The sequence below is a fragment of the Anabrus simplex genome, chromosome 1, assembly GCF_040414725.1.
Source record: "Anabrus simplex isolate iqAnaSimp1 chromosome 1, ASM4041472v1, whole genome shotgun sequence".
Lineage (NCBI taxonomy): Eukaryota > Metazoa > Arthropoda > Insecta > Orthoptera > Tettigoniidae > Anabrus > Anabrus simplex.
Window position 1 is genome coordinate 1561296431 of NC_090265.1, and position 25102 is coordinate 1561321532.

At 38.0% G+C, this 25102-nt stretch overlaps 1 protein-coding gene across 1 annotated transcript in view; it reads left to right on the plus strand.

Annotated features, from left to right (window-relative positions):
* Positions 1-66: 66 nt before the first annotated feature.
* The window catches only part of LOC136862355 (uncharacterized protein C19orf44), a 30949-nt gene continuing 5913 nt past the window's right edge, over positions 67-25102 (plus strand). Inside the window, exons 1-2 of the mRNA XM_067138877.2 lie at positions 67-1984; positions 7996-8168. Of these exons, the coding sequence (XP_066994978.2) occupies positions 67-1984; positions 7996-8168 (2091 nt within the window). The remainder of the gene's footprint in view (positions 1985-7995; positions 8169-25102) is intronic.

Below are 25102 nucleotides of genomic sequence, written 5' to 3' on the forward strand. Positions count from 1 at the left end.
ATTCCCAGTGCATTTTTTTTCTTTGAAATGAAATCTTCATTGTCATCACTCTCAAGTAACTTATCAATGACAAGATCTTCAAGTTCTCTAAATAGTGACACTCAACATCCAAATCTTATGAAGGTGAAAATAAGTCATACAAACAAACTACCACAAAATAAACTGCAAGACCCTATGTTATATCCAGTAAGGCTAGTGGGTACAGGTACCATTAAATATACTACAGGTGGTTACACAGGTCTAACAAAAAACTCTTCCGGGGCCTCTGCTCTTGACAAGTTAATGAAATTTGAAAAGAAGTATTCAAAACCTGAAGTCCAAAGTGAAAATGAAAGGAATTTTCCAATTAAAGAAAATAAGTTAATTGAAGTTTCTTCAGATTTAAAACACAGCTCATCTCTCAAATCCACTTTTCAAAATCATAGAAATGTTAATCAAATAACTTCAGACAAAATTATATCATATAATCACTTAAATATTTCTGGCACTAGAAAATATCCAAATGTCACTCTTGATCTAAATAAAGTAAGAAACACCGAAAAAGATTCTGTGCCTAAACAGTTTGAATTGTCCAATGATTTAGAGATACTTGAAAATATCCAATCCTTATCTCAGTTAGATGAATTAATATCTAGTAATAGTGCATATAGTGACAATGAGTACATTTCAGATTTAAGTAATTCTAACGATGATGAGAAAGATAGTAAAGTTTCCTTGATTATAAAAGGTGACTTGAAGACAAAGTATGGTATTGGTGCCTCAAGATACAATAAATTTAGATCTGCATTGCCTTATAAAGAGACACACAAATTGTCTCCAAGAGCAGTTGAAGACCCCTCAGATATATCATTTAAAAATAGTTTCGTTAATCCTGGTACAATACCTAATTCTGAATCTACATTTGATTCAAATCAGTCACATGGCATATTATTGACACATGAGAGACAAATTATATCAAAAAGCTCTGAAGAGAGACTTGATGTCAACACTTCTGTATCCCCTCCTGCTGACACAATGGTTATTATGAGCAAATCTGGACTAGCAGAAGACATCATAAGTTATGAATCTAAGGCAGAGGAGTTGAAAGTTATTACTTCAATAGAGAATGAACATTATTCTCCCCAGTCTACTGAGAAAGAACTGTCCATAGAACAGTATTTGCAAACAAAAATACACTTTCACAATGCTTCAGCATCTGTCGTTGAACCAGTTTCCCCAAAAAATCAAATTGATGAATCAAACAATGAGGAGGAGGTTAAAATTGGAATAATTAGGGGTAATATTTATAAGAATGCGAGTACTACAAATTTAAATTCAGAACCTGATGATACTGAAGATACTATTCTGTCACAAGACATCTCAAGGACACTGGATGAATCAGATGAATTTTACCCCAATATTCCTATTAAATTACATATGGTTGAAAACTTACACAATGAAGATGAAGAAATTGAGGCAGTAACAAATGAAAGTCCAATTAAACCAGAACAAAAGTTTCATTCCAGTGAAGAACATGCACTAGAAAATAGATCAGAAGATCATATAAGTGAGGAGATATTTGAGAATTTAACATCCAAGGAGCATAGTATTAATTACAATACTGATATTTCTGATGAAGAGATAGTTGAATCTAAAAGATCATCTGCTAGCAACTTCTCAGTTACTGAAAATACAAGATCATCAGTTAATTTCAGAAGTGATATAAAACATACTTCACCTCTTCTAGTTATAAATAAAAGTAGTAAAACTAGTGTTAGAGAAAATAAAATTATTGGAATAAATACCTGTTCTTGTGTTAAAAGTAGTGTTTGTAATACTGCTATTCAGACAGACTTCATCCAGCCCACTTTCACATCAAAACTTGCTCATATCCAAAATGTGCAACATACTGACTTTCCTGAATACTTGAAATTTGGTAAAAGTGTAGAAAAGTTCAGCCCATATCCAATTATTCAATATTCAGTGGAGCCTGAAGAAATTGAAGGTAAATTTTATGGAAGTATTAATACCCTACATGATACCAGTGTGTGTGTGTATATATATAATTTAACATACAGTATATTGTATTATACCAGTTAAGAAAATTCACATCACAGGTGTAATAGATGTATGGTACTATAATTAAGGGTCCAGTAATATTTTCGCAGTAGGTAGTAGCGTAGCCAGGATCGACCAATTTTTTTTTTTTTTTTAATAGTTACAAAATGATGGTAGAACACAATGAAGATGCATGCATGACTTGTCATATTATGGACATTGAAATAAGTGAATTACAGATCTGTTGGTTCTGCAATTATGTCTCTGAATGTTTATTTAGTTTATTGTCAGTTTCTGTTTATTTTATTTTTGTAAAAATTCCATGGGGGAGTTCTAACCTCCAGTAACACCCTCCTCCCCCCCCCCCCCATGCCCCTGGCTACACCAATGGTAGTAGGACTACCATAATATTTTCTTCTCAGACCAGTACACTTTGTAAAAACTGTGCTATATCCTGCTATTGCCTGTGCCTCAATTACACCAATGAGTTACGCCTGCATAGGTATATTCAACCGAACAAATATTGGCATAATAGGTATATGTATTTGTTCGTGTACTGACTTGCCTAAAGCTATTTAAAATAGTATGTGTTTAGTCCACCTTGTCAATACACTTCTATAATTGCAAATTATTTATTCATACATGTTTCAGGAACATAGTACATTCCCTTCATCAGTGAAGTGTAAGTGGACTGAAATGTGTATGAATAAATAATTTTAATTCTAAAAGTGTACTGAAACGGTGGACCAAACACATACTATTTTAAGTAGTTTCAAATATTGACTGTTGCAGAAGATGACTTTCTTCAAAATCCTCTTGTATGAAATAGGATGAACATGTTGAACAGGTGGTAGGATTCCAAGAATCATCTCTTCAGCCACCGGCTATCAAAAATTTACGAATATCCTTGTGTTTCAAGAATGTATGAAATTAAATATTTCTTTGCTGGCCAATTTTTGTATTGTTGAGTGTACATAGTAATATATTGATGTTTTGAAATATTAGGTGTGCTCACATACAATTACAAAATAGGTACATATTTTACTGTGAGAGAAATAACTTCCTGCAGAAACCTAGTTATCTGAGTATGATTGGGATCAAATCAGTCATCAAGGATCTGCAATGAGAGCTGTCATCCAGGTGGCAAATCCCCTATCAGTTGTTTACCTAGCCTTTTCTTAAATATTTTCAAATAACTTGAAAATTCCCCCCTTTCTTTGTGTTGCACCGACACAGATAGGTCTTATGGCGATGATGGGATAGGAATGGGAAGGAAGCGGCCGTGGCCTTAATTAAGGTATACCCCCAGCATTTGCCTGGTGTGAAATTGGGAAACCACGGAAAACCATCTTCGGGGCTGCCGGCAGTGGGATTCGGACCCACTATCTCCCGGATGCGAACTAACAGCTGCGCACCCCTAACCGCACAGCCAACTCGCGCGGAGAACATTTTCCCTTGATAAATTATTCCAGTCCCTTATTCCTCATCCTATAAATTAATATTTTATTGAAATAATTTAAATTTGTTTCTTGTATGGACCCCGTTTATAAATAGTTTGTCATTGTTAATTTTATCATAGAATTCACTACCACAAAGTTCAATGTTTAATTTATAGATCATTAGACTGTTCACATTGGATTCTGCCATTTTGTTTCTTTTTTCAGACCTTGCATGTTCATAATTGAAAATATCCTTTCAACAGGAGCAGAAGAGCCAGGGAAACAAAATAATGAACTCAACAATGCAGTTGAGAGTTCTCACAGAAATATTTTGATTGCTGTTTTCTCTTTTCCTTCTTTTTATGTCACACCGACACAGACAGGTCATATGAGTTAGGTAACGGCTAGAACTGAAAAGAAAGGGACCATTGCTTTAATTAAGGTACAGTCCTTGCATGAAAATTGGGACACATGGAAAATCAATCTTTAGGGTTGCCAACAGTGGGGTTCAAACCCACTATCTCCCGAATATAAGCTGACGGTACGTAACCCAAACTACATAGCCAACTAGCTCATCTTGAAATGTCTGAACAGTCAACCCATTTCTTCACAATTTAATTTACTGGATTTCCAGTTATTCATATTTAATTTAAACAATACAATAGCTTAATTCATTTTACCAACGAAAAGAATATTCTTTCTTTCTTTCTTAATCTGTTTACCCTCCAGGGTTGGTTTTTCCCTCGGACTCAGCGAGGGATCCCACCTCTACCGCCTCAAGGGCAGTGTCGTGAAGTGTGAGACATTGACTGGGGAGAATGACCAGTACCTCGCCCAGGCGGCCTCACCTGCTATGCTGAACAAGGACCTTGTGGGGGGATGGGAAGATTGGAAGGGGATAGATAACGAAGAAGGAAGGAAGCGGCTGTGGCCTTAAGTTAGGTACCATCCCGGTATTTGCCTGGAGGAGAAGTGGGAAACCATGGAAAACCACTTCCCGGATGGCTGAGGTGGGAATCGAACCCACCTCTACTCATTTGACCTCCCGAGGCTGAGTGGACCCCGTTCCAGCCCTCGAACCACTTTTCAAATTTTGTGGCAGAGCCGGGACTTGATCCCAGCTAATCATACTAACTACTACACCACAGAGGCGGATGAAAAGAATATTAAATAATATAATAAGTAAATAATATAATGTAATAAAATAATTAATTGGCAACACTAAGGCTGCAGATTTTTCACCGTTCTATTTCTGCCATCATATTTAATTCATTTTATGAATACCAGTAACACATTTTTACAAGTTATAAATCTCACACACACCGGATCCCGTGAGATCTCCAAAGTTGAGCAACACTGGGTGTGGTCAAGAAGTGGATGGGTTGTCACGTGTTGTTGGTGGGGGGTAAAGGAATGGAGGAGTGGAAAGGAACTGGCCACCCTACCGTTTGTAAACTCTGGCTCAGGCACACCTCTGCAGAGGTTCGGACCTGCCTTCAGGCAGGATACACCCTTACCTTAATCTCATAATTGGGTCCGTATTGAACAATTTATGTTTTTATGAAAATATGTCTCTTGAGAGTCCACCTTTTCAATACTTTATGTGATTTTTATTAATTACATACCGGTATATAATATTACAATGTCTAATTGCGGGACATGCATCGCCTAACGTTTATAGGCATCTTCAGCCGCTTTCCTATATCTAAGATTAAAATTACCGGGCGAGTTGGCCATGCGGTTAGGGGCACGCAGCTGTGAGCTTGCATCCGGGAGATAGTGGGTTCGAATGTCACTGTCGGCAGCCCTGAAGATGGTTTTCCGTGGTTTCCCATTTTCACATCAGGCAAATACTGGGGCTGTACCTGCTTCCTTCCAACTCCTATTCCTTTCCCATCCATCATCGCCATAAGACCTATCTGTGTCGGTGCGACGTAAAGCCACTAGGAAAAAAATTAAAATTGCTAATGAAGTCCTAGGCTCATAATATACTTGTATGTCATTGTTAAAAGCTGACTGAACCAAGGTACTTGCTTCTTTAGTTCTCCTTCATCAATTCTGATACTATCACATGTCTGGGGACAACTCTCCACATACTCAGTCTTCTGAGCATTAAGCCTAATTCCATTGATGTTGAGGTGGGTCTTTCACTGCTGTCTCTGTTTCTTGAGTTCTGTGTGACTCTCAAGTGCCCAAGAGACCTTATGTGAGAAGACTGGATTTCTACAATTATTTTATCCATACAGTGGATAAATTGTTGTAGTAAGAAAGCCAAGTCTTGGTGGACTCCTACGTAGATGTCACAGGAGGTGAAACTCGAGCTGGACAATTGACCATGCTGTTTACAGGAGTTTCATCCATTCAGTTCTGGCTTCAGAGCTGTGCAAAGCCAAATGAGATCATGAGACATCCTAGCAAATACCTTCTTCAGGTCTAAAAATGTCATATTGACTACTGCATCCTTCTCCCAATATCATTCTAGCAATAACTAGCCACATGAATGGCACCTGTTCTTCATCATCCTTTGACAAATTCATATGGACACAATGTTGCAAAGATGAGTAATGATTCATTCCATGTTCTTCAAGGTACGACATGGCATATGGATCAGGCAATAGTTTTGACTTTCATTTTCATCACTTTCTCCTTCTCAATGGGCATAATTTTATTGCTAGTGAAAACTGGGGAGAATGTTGCTGTGCAAGCAGACGAAATCACCTCATTTTTGGATCCAATATTCTGTTCTAGACAAACAGCATAATAAAATTGGAATGCAATGACTTGTGAAAGCATCCATAATAAATATGTGATCTTCAGTAGTTCATTTGCCAATGGCCGTAGCCGTGTTGAAACACCGGATCCCGTGAGATCTCCGAAGTTAAGCAACATTGGGCATGGTCAGGAGTTGGATGGGTTGCCACGTGCTGTTGGTGGAGGGTAAGGGAATGGAGGAGCGGAAAGGAACTGGCCACCCTACTGCACGTAAACTCCGGCTCAGGAACACCTCTGCGGAGGTTTGGACCTGCCTTTGGGCAGAACAACCCTTAGTAGTTCATTCGGTAATTAATTTGGATCCCAGTTGCAATATCTAAAATTCTATCCATGGCAGTAGCAGGGATTTTATAACTGTCTACCTCTTACTGTCATTAGCATTTTGCAGAACTACATGTGAAGCTTTTGGAAGAGGGATTCTGTGACCCCACCACCAATTGAATATTAATGTAAATAAAGATTAACCTAAATTAGTTTCAGTGTTGCTTGAAATTACTCTTCATACAGTATGAAAGTCACGTGCAACATTACAATGGTATCTGTAACTACTAACTACAGTATATGTTTGAAACTCGCTTTAGCTAAGCATAAACTTAGTTGTCATGGCAATCAATCATAAACATGCACTTCTCCATTGCAGCTTTAGAAGGAGTTTCAGCCTGCAAGTCAAACACAAGGCTAAAGGTCAAGAATATATGGAGCCTTATTCTTCCAAACTGCTTGTTACTAGGACTGAAGTAGCATGTCTTCTTATACTCAGTGGACCTGCATTCTCTCCGAGTAATTCTTTTCCCTTCTTGTATGTTGTTCTGAACTTCATTTATTGATATCACCCTCTACTTTACATTTTCAGCAATGGTTTCCCAAAAACCAGCAGAAACAGCACTAAATAAAATTTTGAGACATCTACGTTGTAATATGAATATGAAGTTGTAACTTATAACAAGACACTAATTTAAACATAAAACAATTCTTTGAACTTCACAGCACAATAGGTAATTTTAACATATATGTACTAAAAAAAAAAAAGTAAAGTCGTGTCCTCATCCCGAGGTGGTGCAGCTCTTTTCAGCCACACCCCCAATGGAGGTGAGCTGCATGTACCATTTAAACCACGTATCAGCCCTCCTGCCATTCTTAAATTTCTGACAGTACCGGGAATCGAACCCGGGCCCCTGAGGATGGCAGCTAATAACACTAACCGTTACGCTATGGAGGCGGACATATATGTACTTGAAAAAACAAATCTAACCACTTTGTTTGAAAGACAATCACAAACTGAAATTACTGGTACTGAGGATTGAATGAGATATTTATAATGTGGAAGGGGGCAAGGGATGACTTAAAATGTAACTAATACTTCTCTCTTGACTGTGTCAGTAAGCCAGACTACCTAAGGAAGCTACAGTACACTTCTGTCTCTCCCAGAAGGGTCTGGAGACAGAAATGCACTTCGACTTGAAACATGCTTTAGCTAAGCATAAACTTCGTTGTCATGGCAGCCAACCATAAACATGCACCTATCTATTGCAACTTTAGAAGGAGCTTTAGCCTGCAAACCAGCTGCAAGGCTAAAGGTCAAGAATATGTGGAGCCTTATTCTTCCAAACTCCTTGTTACTAGGACTGAAGTAGCATGTCATCTTATACTCAGTGGTCCTGCGTTCTCTCCGAGCAATTCTTTTCCCTTCTTGTATGTTGTTCTGAACTTCATTTATTGATATCACCCTCTAATTTTTCATTTTCAGCAATGGTTTCTCAAAAACCAGTGGAAACAGCACTAAATGAAATGTTGAGACATCAGATTGACCTAACTAGGCATTTTATGTCTGCCCAGTATGCTATGTATGAAGCATATATGGAATCTGTGAAGATGTTGTCAGCAAGCTACAAGCCTGTCACTGTAGAAGATACAAAAAGGGTAAGATACTGAATTATTATTGCCCTTCCAGCATAGTTCATTTGGTAACTGATAGTCAGTTTCATAGTTTATATAGGAATTAAAGTGGTGTTACCAGTATGTCATCTCCACAGACCTTTGGTTAATGTTGATCAGTGATTTACATTTTGCTTCAACTATATAGCAGACCATTTTATTTGCCAGTAATGAATTTATGCAGATCTTCTGTATTACAATCTTCAGATACATACAGCTCAGTAAGTTGTGTGGCCTAAAGTAGCAGGCGTTTCAGAGAAGATGATTTACAGTACAACTCCCAATGTGTCGGCAACATCTCTGCTTTACCTGTTCAGTCAGATGGTCTTTTCTTGCTAAATATGGATGCTGGAAGTTCTTATCAGAAGCAAACAAGTCTTTCTATGACTCACTAGATTGAAGGTTAACCCCTTAAGCGGGGAGCTCGGTACACACTAGCTCACTCTCAGGTGGGGAGCGATTTCCCTGATTGAAGAAAATATTTAATTACTTGATTAAAAACAATCTTAGACTAAAATGAACTATTGAAGGGCCAGAAGAGAAATATTTACTTGAATATAATGTATTTAATTCTTGAAAAATTATATTATTTTAATTTTTCAATACTTTGTGCAAAAACGTACTAAGTGCTTTCACACTGTGATATCGAGATTGCTTCTTCCTAACAGCAAGCTCTGGTTTTTGTTTATACAATAACTTTCACCTGAATATTTTAGACAGTTTACTATCAATCTCTGCCTTGAAATAAATGTTTCTGTATATGTAAATTGTAGATTTACAAAGTTTACATAAAATTAAAAGATGTGCAGTGGAATAAATTATAATACTCACGAAATTTTATGTTATGTTGGTTTGCGTTTTCGAGGGATCAAGTTTATATAGCCTCCCTACAATTACTAAGTGACATAAACGGACTACATTACACCACAACACAGGTAATATTTACAGTATTTACAGTCTTCACAGTGTTATGTCTTTTACAGCTGTTCATTATGATACACACGGAAGCAGGTCATGTTATATAACCTGTCTCGCCTTCACATAATTTATATCATTCCATTCTGAAACGCGATAGTTTTCTTGTTATGTAAACTTTACACCCTAGCCGTTCTCATCAATTGACATTTTGCCATCAGGGTATAAGCTTCCGAAAATTTTGCTAACAGGTGGTCAAATATTGGATTTATCTTGTATATTTTTGGAGGAAGTTTTGCATTATTCACCTCATTGTCAGAGATATGTATAAAGCTGTAGAGGAAAATCTAATAATAATAATAATAATAATAATAATAATAATAATAATAATAATAATAATGTTATTGGCTTCACGTCCCACTAACTACTTTTACGGTTTTCGGAGACACTGAGGTGCCGGAATTTAGTCCCGCATGAGTTCTTTTGCATGCCAGTAAATCTGTTTACAAGAGGCCGACGTATTTGAGCACCTTCAAATACCACCGGTCTGAGCCAGAATCGAACCTGCCAAGTTGGTGTCAGGAGGCCGGCCAGGCCACTCAATCTGGCGAGAAAAAATCTCTTCTGTGTCATCAGCTCATAGAAAATAGGTGTAGTGAACAAGCGATTGCGAGAAATAATGTCCTAATTTAGGTTTCTGTACAATCCCCTGCGGCAACAGTATGGCCATAAGAAGCTTTATTTTGTCCTTATTTGTTCGGACACGGTCTTGATCTCGATTCCTACCTTTCGTCTTACTAAACTGGGTTTTATGTGTGATTTCCTGCTCGGCATCTTTTGTCTGTTCAGCTATGTTCTGGCATATCTCGTCATAAAAAAGTAATTAAAATATTTCCCTCAGTTTTGTTTTCCCTAAAAACACTCTCTTTACATTACGATGGAAATTTAGATCAAAGTGGGAATTTCTTTGTCCATTTTCAGTATAAGTTGATGAAGAACTTGCAATGGTTGGATTGTAATCAGTATTATCGTCACAACTGTCACTGTCATGATCGCTACTTGAACTGGAATCGAACATGTGTCGTCTCTTTTGCGACTGCTGAACATTTGCACCAGCTACGAGCCTGCAGTACTTATTCCACGTAATTTCCTGTCACTTACGAATTCCCCTTCGGCAGAACTTACTTCACTAATACCACAATTCTCCCCACTAAATTCCAAAATTTCGTTTAATATGACCCGTAAATCATCTTCCTCTAACAGTGGGGGCCGGTAATTCGTTACAGATATTTTAGCGGAAAAAATGTAAGAAAAAGGATCGAATAGAACCCTGGTCTCAGCAGTTTGGACGGAAATCATAAAATATTATGGATGCGTGCGATAATAAAATGTTGTGTAACTCGCGATAAACACACACTCCAGTCATGAAGGAAGGGGATAATAAATCAGGTCACAGTTGTAAAATGTCATCAGAGATGTCTTTTCATTGTCATAATCACTAGAAATCCCTTCAACAGCAATATTATTACATCCAAGGGACGATTAGGCGGTGAGCTAAAGCTTCAGCGCGGAGCTATTAGGCCTTAGGTTGTTCTTGCCCGGATGTCAGTTGTGTTCTTTATGTTGCAACTCATGGATGACACATAGGTATTGGGAGAACATAGTTGAAAAAATTCACATCGGAGGGCAGACTCATCCGGAATATGCTGCTGAAAAGAAAATAAACCTCTGCAGGCAGGCAACTGAGAAAAAAATAATAATTTGAATCGGCGGATATATCCGCGTTCCCCACTGAGCAAGTGACTTGTAGCCGTGGATCTTGCCGCATCGCCCACCCAACGGGTTAAAGCAATGTGCATGAAGGGAGGGGTTTTGTTGATGTTATGACTTCATCTACAGTACAGCATTAGGAAATGTTCCTGTTGTTGCATATTGTTATTGACTGGAAAAATGCTTCAGGGATTCATAAATTTGAAAGAATACTTGTAAAATAGATGGAAAACACTGAGGCATTTATAAGGAGTGTCAGGGGAAGCTGTTACTGGCTCCTGCTCCCCATTCTCCAAACAGCCATAAGAACAGACTTCATAGGCCGATGTTCATCCAGTAGTTTCCAAATTATCTCTTAGAACAATCAATCAATTAATCAATCAATCAGTCAATCAACATTGATCTGCATTTAGGGCAGTTGCCCAGGTGTTAGATTCTCTATTTGTTTTTCTTAGCTTTTTTGTAAATGATTGCAAAGAATTTGGAAATTTATTGAACATCTCCCTTGGTAAATTATACCAATCCCTAACTCCCCTTCCTATAAACAAATATTTGCCCCAATTTGTTCTCTTTAATTCTAACTTTATCTTATTGTGATCTTTCCTACTTTTAAAAACACTCAAATTTAATCGTCTATTAATGTCATTCCACGACATCTCTCCACTGACAGCTTGGAACATACCACTTATTCGAGCAGCTCGTCTCCTTTCTCCCAAGTCTTCCCAGCCCAAACTTTGCAACATTTTCATAACGCTACTCTTTTGTCGGAAATCACCTAGAACAAATCAAGCTGATTTTCTTTAGATTTTTTTTTTTTTTTTTTTTTTTGTTCTCGAATCAGTAATCCTGGTGAGGGTCCCATACGCTGGAACTATACTCTAGTTGGAGTCTTACCAGAGACTTACATGTCCTCCCCTTTACATCCTTATTACAACCCCTAAATACCCTCATAATCATGTGCAGAAATCTGTACCCTCTATTTAAAATCCCATTAATGTGATTACCCCAATGAAGATCTTTCCTTATTATTATTATAGCACACAAATTGTGCATTTATTAAAGAGAATCAGTCATACAGAACTCAATGAGAGACTTAGTTAGCCTTTTGCATTTAACAACATGATAACAATCACAATGATTATCACAGGGTTCACACAAGCACACGTTACTTGGGTCGTGGAAAGACTTCAACTTGCAAATCCTGTGATGGAATTCATGTACAGCCATTAAGGTCATAAAGTGTTGCAGCGCCTGGTTTGTGTCTGCCCAAGTCTTGTTCACCATGTCCTCAGTGGAGTAAAACTCTAACCAGATTTCTTTCTTCTTCTGTTCCCTCTCCTCCAGTAGCCTCTTCCAGCTATCAGTTGATGGTAAGGAGAACTTTAATCACAGCGTCTCGATTAGAAAAGGTTCTCCGGTGAGTTCATAGACGAGCCTTGATCTTGTGTATTTAGATACAGCCAATGTTGTCTTTAGGTAGTGAGCCTTGACCTTTTCTAACGTTCTAAGATCATTCTTTGTCAACTTGTCCCAAATAATTTCTATACCATAAGTTAGAATAGGAATTATTTTTGTGTCAGATAGCATCATAGCAGTCTTCAAAGATTATCTAGTAAGAAACTTAATGTCATATATTGCTTTTATTGCTGCTATTGCTCTTAGTCATGTGTATTCTATAAGAATGTGCAGTCGTCTGAAGGGTTAAGCCAAGGTATTTTAAGTTATTTACAACTCGTAATGGCTCATGCTTAAAAGTCAATACATCTCGAGGGGAATCCCACCCTCCTTTCCTAAAGATCATGTGTTCAGTCTTTCTTTCATTGAATTCTAGTTGATTAGATATTGTCCAGACCTCCAGAGCATTTAATGCTTTCTGCACTTCAGAGATATCCTCTGAACCTACTACCATGTAGTCAGCATATAAGTATATTCTCACATTCTGTGATGATCCTCTTATCACTTGACCAACATCCTAAATGGTGACATTAAACAATAGAGAGCTGAAGGGGTCACCTTGCAGGACACCATTAGTCTGAGTAATCCCTTTTGAAGTTCTTATATTGTCTGATATTATGACTGTGTTTCTCCTCAGCATGTTATGTACCAGGTTAGTGAGAACTTTATTTTTCTCAACTAGTGTATCAAGTTTAGAAGAGATGATACTCCAATTTATGGTGTCAAATGCCTTAGTGAAGTCGATGAACACAGCATGAAATTTTCCCTTTGGAAGCCTGATAGAATTTTCTGTGTAATCTAGTAAATTACTTATTGCCTGTGTAGTATTTCTACCTCTTCTAAATCCGAACTGTTCTTCCGCAATTTTCTCATCTATTTCCTCATTTAGTCTTTCTGTTAAAACTTTTGTTAACAACTTCAATAGGTTGTTCTCCAAAGCGATCCCCCTGTAAGAGTTAGAATCATGTAAATCACCTTTCCCTGTGTAGAGCACATCAGCGCCCATATGACAGTTTGTAGGGAGAGGGGCCAGACCTGGGGGTTCATAGTATTTTTAATATTTTGGAAGATAAATGGCAACTTGTTTTCTGTGGTAGAATAACCCACGGTATCCCCTGCCTGTTGGTAGGGAATGGTACTGCTGCTTCTATGAAATACTGACTTTTAAATCATTTTCTTGTAAGGAAAACACCTGACTAGACTAGTTTTTTGCCTTTCCCTGAGAGCTAGGGTGGGGCCGCGGCCCCACCTTGCCCCCGGGTATGTGCGCCCTTGGTAGAGCATCTTTATTATGGAAGTTTTCCACCCGACCGGTATGTCCCCTAATTGTAGACATAGGTTCATGAGATTTGTGAGAGATGGTAGTATAATGTCCACGGCTGTCTTTAGATACTCACTATAAATGCCATCTGGTCCTGAAGCTTTTCTGTCTTTTAGGCTTATTATGGTTTTGTGCACCTCCTCTTGTGTAAATAGTGCAAAGTCATTGTACACTGTTCCATTGGATTTCTTCAAGTAAGCATATGAGGAATTTTGTTGATTCAGGATCTTGAAATGAACCTCCCAGATGTTCATGTCTATTTTACCAGCAGTTTGTGATTTCCTAGGTTTTAACACTAAATGAGGATCCTTCATTGCCTCCGACACCAATCTGCTAGCTTGCAATTCAATGTAAGCCTTTCATGTACTCTTTAACCCATTAGTGCATAGCGTCTGAAAAATCGGACATCATAAAAAAAAAAATTGTATGAAATTTATGGATGGTTTTAAGCCCACAATACTTTCTTGTGCTTCAGAAAGGTTGTAGCTAACAAGAACCAAGAATACATAATTCATTATCCTTACCATTCATTGTTGAATCACGCGTATTGCGAGCATGGCGGCAAGATAGTACAGGGTTTTGTGCAACAGTCAAGATTTTTATTTATGAATTAACAAATATTTCCAATAATTGTAAAATTTGATATGGACCATATTGTTGACACTCCTTTGAATGTGCTAACACACAAGGATGTCAATTAGGTCTTATTATTGATGTGACAGAGGCTTGTGAATATAGCTGTCCTGAAAATCGGACGCTATGCACAGGGAGTCTTACTCTCTGACATTTGTATTCTCTTACTAGTTGGATGGCGAGGGAAATATTGGAAGTTTTGGAGGAAGATCCAACACATGCAGAGGAGCAGCACATCAAACCTCCTGATGACGGGTGTGAAACTGTTGATGGTAATGACAGATTAATACAAGGGTAATCTAAATTACGTTGGTAGAAAGTGAATCAGCTTGACCAGTTTGGTTCACCTGAAATGCTTCTGTGGATGTCACTATCACTATCACTATCAGCCATATTCAATCGTTTTTGCGATGTGGCCTCTTTAAGTCCGAACAAGGTAGGTATTCCTGAGGGCTCTCCATCTGGGACGGTCTTGAGCAATGTTCTGCCAATTGCTCCCAGTAATCTTCCGGATGTCTTTATCCCATCTGTCCGGTGGTCTTCCCTTAGGTCTCAGATGTTCTTTCGGACTCCACTTAAGCACAAGCTTTGTCCACCTACCATCAGTTCTCCGAGCAACATGGCCTGCCCACTGCCGTTTTAGGGTAAACACCCTTTCTAAAATGTCACTAACCTTTGTGACTGACCTGATGTAATCTGCTCTCTTCCTGTCTTTCTTCGTGAAGCCTAGCATAAACCGTTTCATAGCTCTTTGGGCTTTTCTGAGTTTTTGCGTAACAAACTCGCTCAATGTCCATGTTTCACAACCGTAAGTCAGTACAAGGAGAACACTCTGCTCAAAGATTATCTTCTTTAGATGGCTTGGCATGTTGGATTTGAAGATTGAAGAATTTCTTCTGTAGGCTTGCCATCCTAGTTTGATACGTTGGAAGATTTCCAGTCTTAAGTCCCCTTTCATGTTTACAAGCTGTCCAAGATAGACATACTCACTGACCTGTTGTAATGTGGAGTTTCCCACATGTAGCTTTCCTGCTGGGGCCCATTTGTTGAGCATTACTTTGGTTTTATAAAGGTTCATGGATAATCCCACTTTTTGACAGGCTGAGACAAGATCTTGTATTAGAGTTTGTAGTTCATTGATGTCATTGGCCAAAAGTGTAATGTTGTCTGCAAACCTTAAATTGTTCAGCCTTTTCCCATTGACTCCTGTACTTTGCCAGTTGATTTTTGACATGGCCATTTCTAATACTGCTGAGAACAGCTTGGGAGATATGGGGTCACCTTGCTTTACACCTCTTTGAATGGGAATATCCGTGGTTGGCCCACAATCAGATGATGCAGAAAATTGTGAAATTCTGCTAGACTCCTTTCTCTGCCAGTGGCTATAGGATACCTTTCCACCTTTCCAAGTGTATACAGCAATGTAAAATGAAAGGCTGAAATGATTTCTTGGAGGAAGTGTAGTCCTACCTCTCATTGATGCAGGTGGAACTGAATCAAACATAGGGAATACAATATTCTTTGACTACTACTTTACATTCCTGAAATTGGTAAGACATCTGGCTTCAAAGGGAATAAGTGGAACATGGACATTTCAAGAAAACCAGACAGAGAAGTATCCCCTTCAAAGAAAGGCAGACAGTAAAAAGAAGAGAATCATATGACTGCAGGAGTTTTGGTGGTGTGTTGCTGGTGCACTGGAATGACAACAGTGTTGTCACTGCTGGTACGAACTACAAATAAGCGGTGCATCAAGGTGGTCCAGCATTAAAAAAATATGCAAAGTGTCTGTACCGGAATGAAAGCTGTTGAAGTCCTGTAGTGGCATCCAAAGAGTGGATCAGCTTGACCAGTTTGGACTTCAGCTGAAATGCTTCTGTGGATATCATAATCAGCAAATACATAACCGTAAATATCAGTATTGCGATAAGTCTTTCGCGGAAATTGTAGATCTACTTTACAGTGTAAATTGGATAAGATAATCCAACACTTTAACATTACCTAGCTTCCAACATTATTGTACAACTTAATGCTCAGTAACTAGCGTTGTACTGACCTGAGTGCATAACGTCCGATATATCGGACGGCCTGTGTAAATCAAATTATCACTTGTATGAACTGTCTGATTGTTGGAACGTGTTTCTGCAATCAGTGAGAATAGAAATGTGTAGATAAATTGAAATAAAATACAAAAAATTAACTGTATGAACTGATGGGTTAAGAGATCCTTATATTTTTTTCCTGAGATGGCTATAATTTTCTATATCTTCTGATTTGTTACTTGCTTTTGCTACATGTACTGTAGAGCATGCATTACCTGTTTTCTTTGCAAGTAACAAGCTTGGTGGAACCAATTCTGTGATCTTCTTTTTTCAACTGTTGTAGTTGCAGATTTAAGGAAGATTTCTAATGCAAAAGCCTCAGAATCTAGATCTTTCTTCAGTATTATGTTACTTAGATCATCAAGGTTGCTCTTATCTTGTTTTAGAATGTTTTTATTTAGAATCTGAGACGTAGAGTTACAGAATTTTATCTTATAATTTATGGTTGACTGACCTGTTACTTTGAAACTCGCTAGGACTGGACAATGTTTCTTGAAAGGATACTCTGCGGCTCTTTCCTTATATTAACACCTAGGTACTTACAGTGATCCCCATAAGGAACTCTCACCCCATCAATGTAGTAATTGAAACTGATAGGACTTTTCTTATTAATATAACTCACAACCTGACTTTTAACCCCGTTTATCATCTTACCATTGCCTGCTGTCCACCTCACAACATTGTTGAGGTCTTTTTGGAGATGCTCACAATCTTGTAACTTATTTATTACTCTATACAGAATAGCATCATCTGCAAAAAGTCTTATCTCTGATTCCAGTTCTTTACTCATATCATGAATATATATATATACAGCGTGAAGCATAATTCGCGCACTCGGGCGTCGCAGCGCGACTGCTCACATGGCAGCAATAAAAAAATGTCTCTTACAAAATTTCATCTTGCGAGTATATCCGGCAGAAAAACGACGTTGAAGATTAGCAATCTGGCAACACTGTAACCACATGTAGGGTAACTACCTCTGTCAGCAGACATTACTCGTATTGTACAGTTGGTGCAATGGATCGAGTTTTGGGTTAGCATGCAGCAGGTCAAGTGGTCGATCCTGGGTTGAGGCGTATGTTTTTTATTTCGTAAATGTAGTCCAGGTGGTATGGTATCTGGCATCTTAATCGTCAACAGCGATTGCAGTGGGTCCTCTAGAAACCATTTGCACTTACATACTACGATCCTAGAAATGGACGAACAATCATTTTCATTGGTCAGCTTTGAAAGGCGCCCTTTCCGCGACGTGGGAGTGAATTTATTCGCACCACTTCATCTACTAGATGTGAAACCTGTTTTCTTTGTACCCTCCTCCAATGGTCCCATAGATTAGTACCAACTATTATTCTTGCCTAGTTCAGGTCCATTACATTTCGTTAGGGCCTTACGTTACCAGTAGGCCTAGCAACGTGCTCTGCGAATAATGTCCAAACTCGGTTACAATTTGTATGTGTTATCACCATGGTCCCAATAATTCTGCCTTTCAACATTGCGTGTTGCATCTGGTAACCACATGCTGTTTAGTACGTATCTCAATGTATTATTATTATTATTATTATTATTATTATTATTATTATTATTATTATTATTCTTGTTTTCGAATAGGTCTACTATGGACCACGTTAAGCATCATTCATTTACGGTTCTTCCTCTTTCGATCGGCCCAGTACTTCTTCATCCTTTCGGAGTGGGCTTCTTTACGTTCTCGTGACCAGTTGTTGCCGGTCTGCTTTTTGTTACTTTGATCTTGGAATACCTTAATTTTGTTGATGATTTTTCTGTATTCCTGTCTGTTGTACACTGCCTGCTGTGATATATTATTTTCCTCCATATCCTCCTCGACCCCTTTAAGCCAGCTTGTTTGTGTCTTCCTGTTCTCCATGTATTCCAGAATTCGCTTGGCTGTTCTCTCTGGTGGCATTCTTTTAATGTGTCCGTAGAAGCAGAGTCTTCTCTTCTTGAAGGATGTTGTGATTTTTTCGGTCCTTTTGTATAGTTCCTCATTTGGTCGCAGTCTAAATTCTTGACCCACTTTCCTGGGCCCTAGTATCTTCCTCAAGATCTTTCTTTCTCTCTTTTCAATGTTTTCTAGTAAGCCCTTCCTGTTCAGTGGAATACATTCGATCGCATATAGACTTTCTGGTTTGATGACAGTGTTGTAATGTCTGATTTTTGCAGTGAATGAAACTGATTTTTTATTGTAGACATTTCGACATAACTGGTATGCTGCTTCCATTTTTCTTGCCCTTTCCTGTAATGCTATTCCTGGTAGTCCTGTTGGGATTATCCATTCCCCTAGATATTTAAACTTCTGTACTCTTTTAATTGTTCCATATTTGGTGACAATATTTTGTGTCGGATCCTTTTTGTCCTGAATCATTAGTTCCGTCTTTTCGAAGGATATCTGAAGTCCCGTCTTTACAGCAGTCTCTTGAAGTGTTTCAATTTGTACCTTGGCTGTTTCAGTGTCTTCTGCCAGTATTCCATATCATCTGCGAATGCTAGACAGTCAATTTTGACTCCAGATCTTCCCAGTGATATTCCATTTTTCACCCCTAATTCCGTCAGTCTCTTCCTCCACTCTCTGACCACTTTTTCAAGTATAACATTAAACAGAAGTGGTGACATCCCGTCCCCTTGTCGGACACCTGTTTCGATCTTGAATGGTTTTGACAACATACCCATAAACTTAACCTGTGATGTAGTGTCAGTGATGGTTTCTTTGATTAAATTTCTAGTTTTTTTATCTATCCCAAACTCTTCTAACGTGCTTATCAAGGTTGCTCTGTCGACTGAATCATAGGCTTTCTTAAAATCCACAAATACAATCACTAGATTTTTGGCTGTGAGTGCACGTAGTTGTATTATGGAGATTAGGTTGAAAATTTGCTCGCTGCATGATCTCCCATTCCGGATTCCTGCCTGGTATTCACCAAGTTCTTTTTCTATTATCCCTTCAGTCCTGTTTTGTAGTGCCTTGGATAGAATTTTAGAGGCAACTGGTGGCAATGATATTCCTCTGTAATTGTTAACGTTTGTTCTGTCTCCTTTTTTGTGCAGCGGGTGTATTAATGATGTCTTCCATTCCTTTGGGATGCTCTCCGTCTGCCAAATCTCCTCAAACAGTGCTTCTAGCTGAGTCACTAAGTGTTCTCCGGCATATTTCAATAACTCTGCAACTATTGAATCTTCACCTGACGTCTTATTGTTCTTCAGTCCTGTTATTATTCCCCTGATTTCTTCTTTATTAGGTGGTTCTGAGTCTGGTGTCTGGTTCTTGGGTTTCTCAAACATTAGAGTTTCCTCAGGTTTTTTACAGTTCAGTAGTTTCTGGAAATAATTTGCAAGGTGTTGGCAATTCTGTTCATTTCCAGTGATTAGATTTCCTTCGTCATCTTTGAAGCATAGGGTTGGGGGTATCTTGTTAAGTTCCTCCTGAATGTCTGGTAGAAATTACGTGTATTGTTTTTCACGAAATCTTCTTCTAGTTTCTTTAGTTGCTGTGTGTCATAATGTTTTCGTTCACCTCTTATGGTTTTAGCTGTTGTTTTCCTTTGTGCTTTGAATGCCTCCCAGTCTTCTGGTTTCTTAGTTGAGTTCCATTTCTTCCATCTCTGAGCCCTTCTTTGTAGTGCTTCTTCGCAAACTTCATTCCACCACGGATGTTTCTTCTTTTTATTATTATTATTATTATTATTATTATTATTATTATTATTATGTTGTAAATGTAGGATACATGTGACCTCAGAAACGGTGTCTTACTGTATCACAGTAGGTAATGTCAGATGGAAATTAGCAAATAAAAAATGCTCCTCAACCCAGGATCGAACCATCGACCTCCTGCATGCCAACCAAAAATTCTACCCACTGCACCAACTGTACAGCACGATGTGGTCTGGCTGACAGCGATAGTTACCCTACATATGGTTACAGTGTTGCCAGATTGCTATTCTTTAACGTCCGTTTTCTACCGGATATACTCGCAAGACGAAATTTTGTAAGATACATTTTTTTATTGCTGGCATGTGAGGAGTCGCGCTGCGACGCCCGAGTGCGCGAATTACGCTTCACCCTGTATATAAGAAAACATAAAGATCCATTAATATTGCCTTGAGGAATTCCCCTCTTAATGATTACAGGATCAGATAAAGCTTCACGTACTCTAATTCTCTGAGCCCTTCTTCTTCTTCTTCTTCTTCTTCTTCTTCTTCTTCTTCTTCTTCTTCTTCTTCTACGGCTTTTCCCACACCTGTGGGGTCGTGGGTGCGAACTATGTTGCACATGTGGATTTGGCCCTGTTTTATGGCCGGATGCCCTTCCTGACACCAACCTTATATGAAAGGATGTAATCACTATTGTGTGTTTCTGTGGTGGTTGGTAGTGTAGTGTGTTGTCTGAATATGAAGAGGAAAGTGTTGGAACAAACACAAACACCCAGTTCCCAAGCCAGAAGAATTAATCAAACATGATTAAAATCCCCAACCCGGCCGGGAATCGAACCCGGGACCCTTTGAACCGAAGGCCTCACGCTGACCATTCAGCCAATGAATCGGACCTAATTCTCTGAGTTATATTTTCTAGAAATATAGCCACCCATTCAGAAAATCTTTTGTCTAGTCCAATGTAGTTTAATGTATGAGTACAAAATGCATCCAAGGATCCTTCTCTACAGCTTCAGTTATTAAAAACCAGTTCAAACTACTACTTTAAATTCATAAAGCCATCATAAGGAGTGAGTACAAAATGTCTCTATTATCATGCATCCTCAGACTGTACTTGTTTAATTTATTATATACCGTATTATATCACGTTAAAATATATAATTCAACATAATTTCATTAAATGATTACTATGTTGTGATACATTTGCTTAACCCAGTTTAGTATAGCTCCATAATTCAGTTGTTCAGTAGTCCAGCACATCCTGTTATCCAGCTTTCTTTTTTTCCTGCCTGGCATTCATTGAAATGTCTGGATTGAAATTGCATTTCTTCTTTACAAAAGTCCACTAACTTCTTTGTTACCGTTCACATGGATTATTGTAATGACACTACTGTAGCCTATGCTACATTTCTGTGTTCCTTATGCAACTACATATTTGCATGTGCATGTATCAACAGTGGTTTGAACAATCAAGTCGTACAGAGATAGGAACATGAACAATGTGGAACTTAGAGAAACATGAGCACAAAACATTGTTCAAGTGAAAACTGTGATATCCTTAAGAAACTGGATGTAGGTGAGAAACAGGGTTATCATTTATAACCTTGTTAAATATGAACAGTGTAAATTTTCTATAAACTAGAAGTTATTGCCTGTAAATCCCAATAATCCAGTTTTTCCACTAATATGACACCCCTCTGGTCCCTACAGGAGTGGATTACTTAGACTGTACTGTATCATTAAAAAACTGAACTGAATTTCCTTTTAGTGTTAATATATTCTGTGAGCCTCAGTCAAGCTGCTGTGCCTGGGCAAGTTGATAATGCAATTGCCACCTGATTCATATAGCTCCTACTGCTTGAAGTGTTAGCTGTACCCTGCCTTGGTAGACAACATGGGCAAGGAAGGGACCATTCACATATTTTCAACACCACAAGTTGTATAATAGACATCAAACATCACAAGCTTACTGTTTCTCCGTGCATAATGTCACAATAACAAGCAATAATCACATTAAATGATGTTCCTTTCCCAGACACCAATATATTGCTAATGTTAGACAGAACTTTGTTAATAAGGCCCATTTGATATTAGTTTAATTACAAACCAGAAAAGACAAATATATCCACAGTTCACAGAAGTGTTAGAGTTCTACAAGAAAGAAGTTCAGTCATACTGCACCATAACTTATTTATTTGTAACATTAGTTACATTCAATCTGTTTTTTGAAATAATGGGACATTCAGGAATAATTTTCCAGAATCCTCAATGGTTTGATATTACATCACATACGATATATTATTATAACTTTTTATCTGTATGAGTTGAAACTGGTCTAGTGTGATAAAACTGTTTCAGTACATAACAAGTGTTGATTTGATGGAAAATCTTTATAAGGTAGTTTTGAAGTAAGTTAACTTCGACACAGAAATTAAAATTATTTATCAAGCTTCCGTACAGCGTATGCATGATTGCTTCTTATACAGCAGTAATTGACCAGTTTAGTGCATTTCATGGCTTTTGAATTAAGTGTTGAACAGTGTATTTTTGTGTGCTGTAGAATTTTAAAGCATGAATATGCTAGGAGGGTGAGAAGAGAATCCCATGATTTTCTAGAGTGCAAGTTCCGCTGCATTACAGAATTAAGAAAATAGTGAATAAATTCAAATCTGTGGGTTCAGTGCTAAACAAAAAGTGAGTTACACAACTCATTGTCTTAACTGATGAAAAATGTGGGATATTTGTGAGTTGAGCTCCGAAGGCCAGCGCTCTACCATCTGAACTCAGCTCTAATCCTTTGTGCCAATAGGTTTGTGTATTCAACATTCTGATGAGAAACTTGAGATGTAGAAGAAATCATTAACTAATGAAGACAAAATTAAAATACTTCAAGTAGACAAAATAAAATTGTCCCCAGCAGAAATGTATCAATGAGGTTTTACAGTATTTTAAAGGTCTTAACTAAATATTAGGATGTAATATTCATAGCCCACCTCTCTCTTTTCTCCTTAGTTTTTCTCCAGGAATCCAGACCATGTTCTTCTCACTTTACCTTCTGTAACAGGAGTAATATTCCCCATCATCCTAATACACTGTATTCAGAGCACAAAAGTGCACAAAATACTTATATAGATCATGAACAATTGACATAAACTGCAGGTAAATTGCATCGTGAAGTCATGTGCTGAAATAATCCTTTTCTATTGATTGATTGTATAAGGTGAATTTTGGAATAACAAGTGCCATGGATGAGGAGAGTTATGGAACAATAGCCTAACTTTGGTGACAGATTTCTATGGGAAAAGGTAAGTTTTGAAACCTACTTTCATGATAGAATTATCACAAACCTAACCAAGATGGCAGTGCTACTGCTAACTCATTTTTTTAAAAATTGGATAAAATGAGTAAAAGTTTGGAATATTGATTCGGGGTGAACATACACAAGCAACAGTATCATGCATGTTAGGGTCACCCAAAGTGCAGTGACAAAAATGTGGGATATGTACCATGAGTGAGGGTGGCAACGCCATGTCAAGATCAGTATATCGGCATAACAGTACAGAGAATACTAACTTCAACTGTTCAACAATTATGAGATGCATTCGTGAGGGCAACTAGGGTCTGTGTATCTTCACAAAATGTATGCAGTTGGCTGCATAGAGACTAATTAAGGTCAGTTTTGACTGGTTTTACATGTTCCACTAAAGAATCATCATGTTGAGAAGAGAAGATGAGCCATCCAACATTTTAATTGGGAGCTGGATGAATGGAATAATGTCATGTTTGCAGATGAAACATGCATAATACTTAGGCCAGATACACGATGACAAATGGTATGGAGACATAAAGGACGCGGTGGAAAGTACCAGCATGTTCAAGAGGTGCATGCATTTGGAGGTGGTAGTGTAATGTTTTGGGCTGGGATTATGCATGGCCGTCACACACCTTTGATACCAATTTGAGGGATGTTAACTGCCCAGTAGTACACCTGTGAAGTTCTTTGACCATTTGTACAACCCTTTAAGGATGAATATAGTGTTGAATTCATTTTCATTGACAACAATGACCACTGTCATTGAGGTGCATCAGTGAGGAACTTCATGAGAGAGGCAGGTATCAACCATATGAATTGGTCAGCTAATTCACTGGACATGAACTGCATTGAGCATGCATGGGAAAGGTTTAAAAAAAAACAGCTGATTTTGATCATCCACAGGCACTCCCAGACCTCCTTAGAGTTGCCCAGATGGAATGGGACCTTCTTCCTCAAGATGAAGTTAATGTCCTGATCGCAAGCATCCCACAGCATGTCAGAGACCTGAACAATGCCAGAGGCGACCATACCAGTACATGGTACTAAGGCAGATTGAAGAAGGAACAACCTTTAAAACAAAAATGATTTTAAAATCTCCACACACAAATTGTAACCTTTTCATTATTACTGTTTATTTATGTTAGATATTGGAAGTAGAACATTAGAGTTTGTAAAAGTTTACAATTCCAGGCTGTGTGTCTCTGTGATACAACAGTTTGTAACTTTATTATTGCACTGCATCCTTGATATTCTGATTTTTTTTTTTTTGGATTATTTTTTTTTTTTTTTTTTTTTTTGTGGTGCAATTTTAACTGCAGCTGCCGTAGAGACAGCATGGTTTTATAATAATCAGTTGTTACCTAGCAGATATCTCCAAAGGCAGGCAATATAACATCAAAGAGTGAAGTATATCTGTCTCCTAAATTGATTGTCCTAGGGAACTGGCTGAACCACCAGTCGGAAGAGTGGAGAATTCGGGTTTGAATCCTAAGGATGGCCGAGTTTTTAGTTTATCATCTCAGAATATCAAACCTTTTTGGAGAAGCTATACTCTAAACTAATTTCTAAGCTTTAGTGTGATGGATTAGACATATTAAAGAAGTATAGCTGAAACTAATTCTTCTTCTTCTACCGCTTTTCTCACATCTGCAGGGTCATGGGTGTGATTGATGGTTATGAATTTCATGTTTTTGGTCCGTATTGAACTGAGAATAATATACAAGTAATAATAATAATAACGTAAA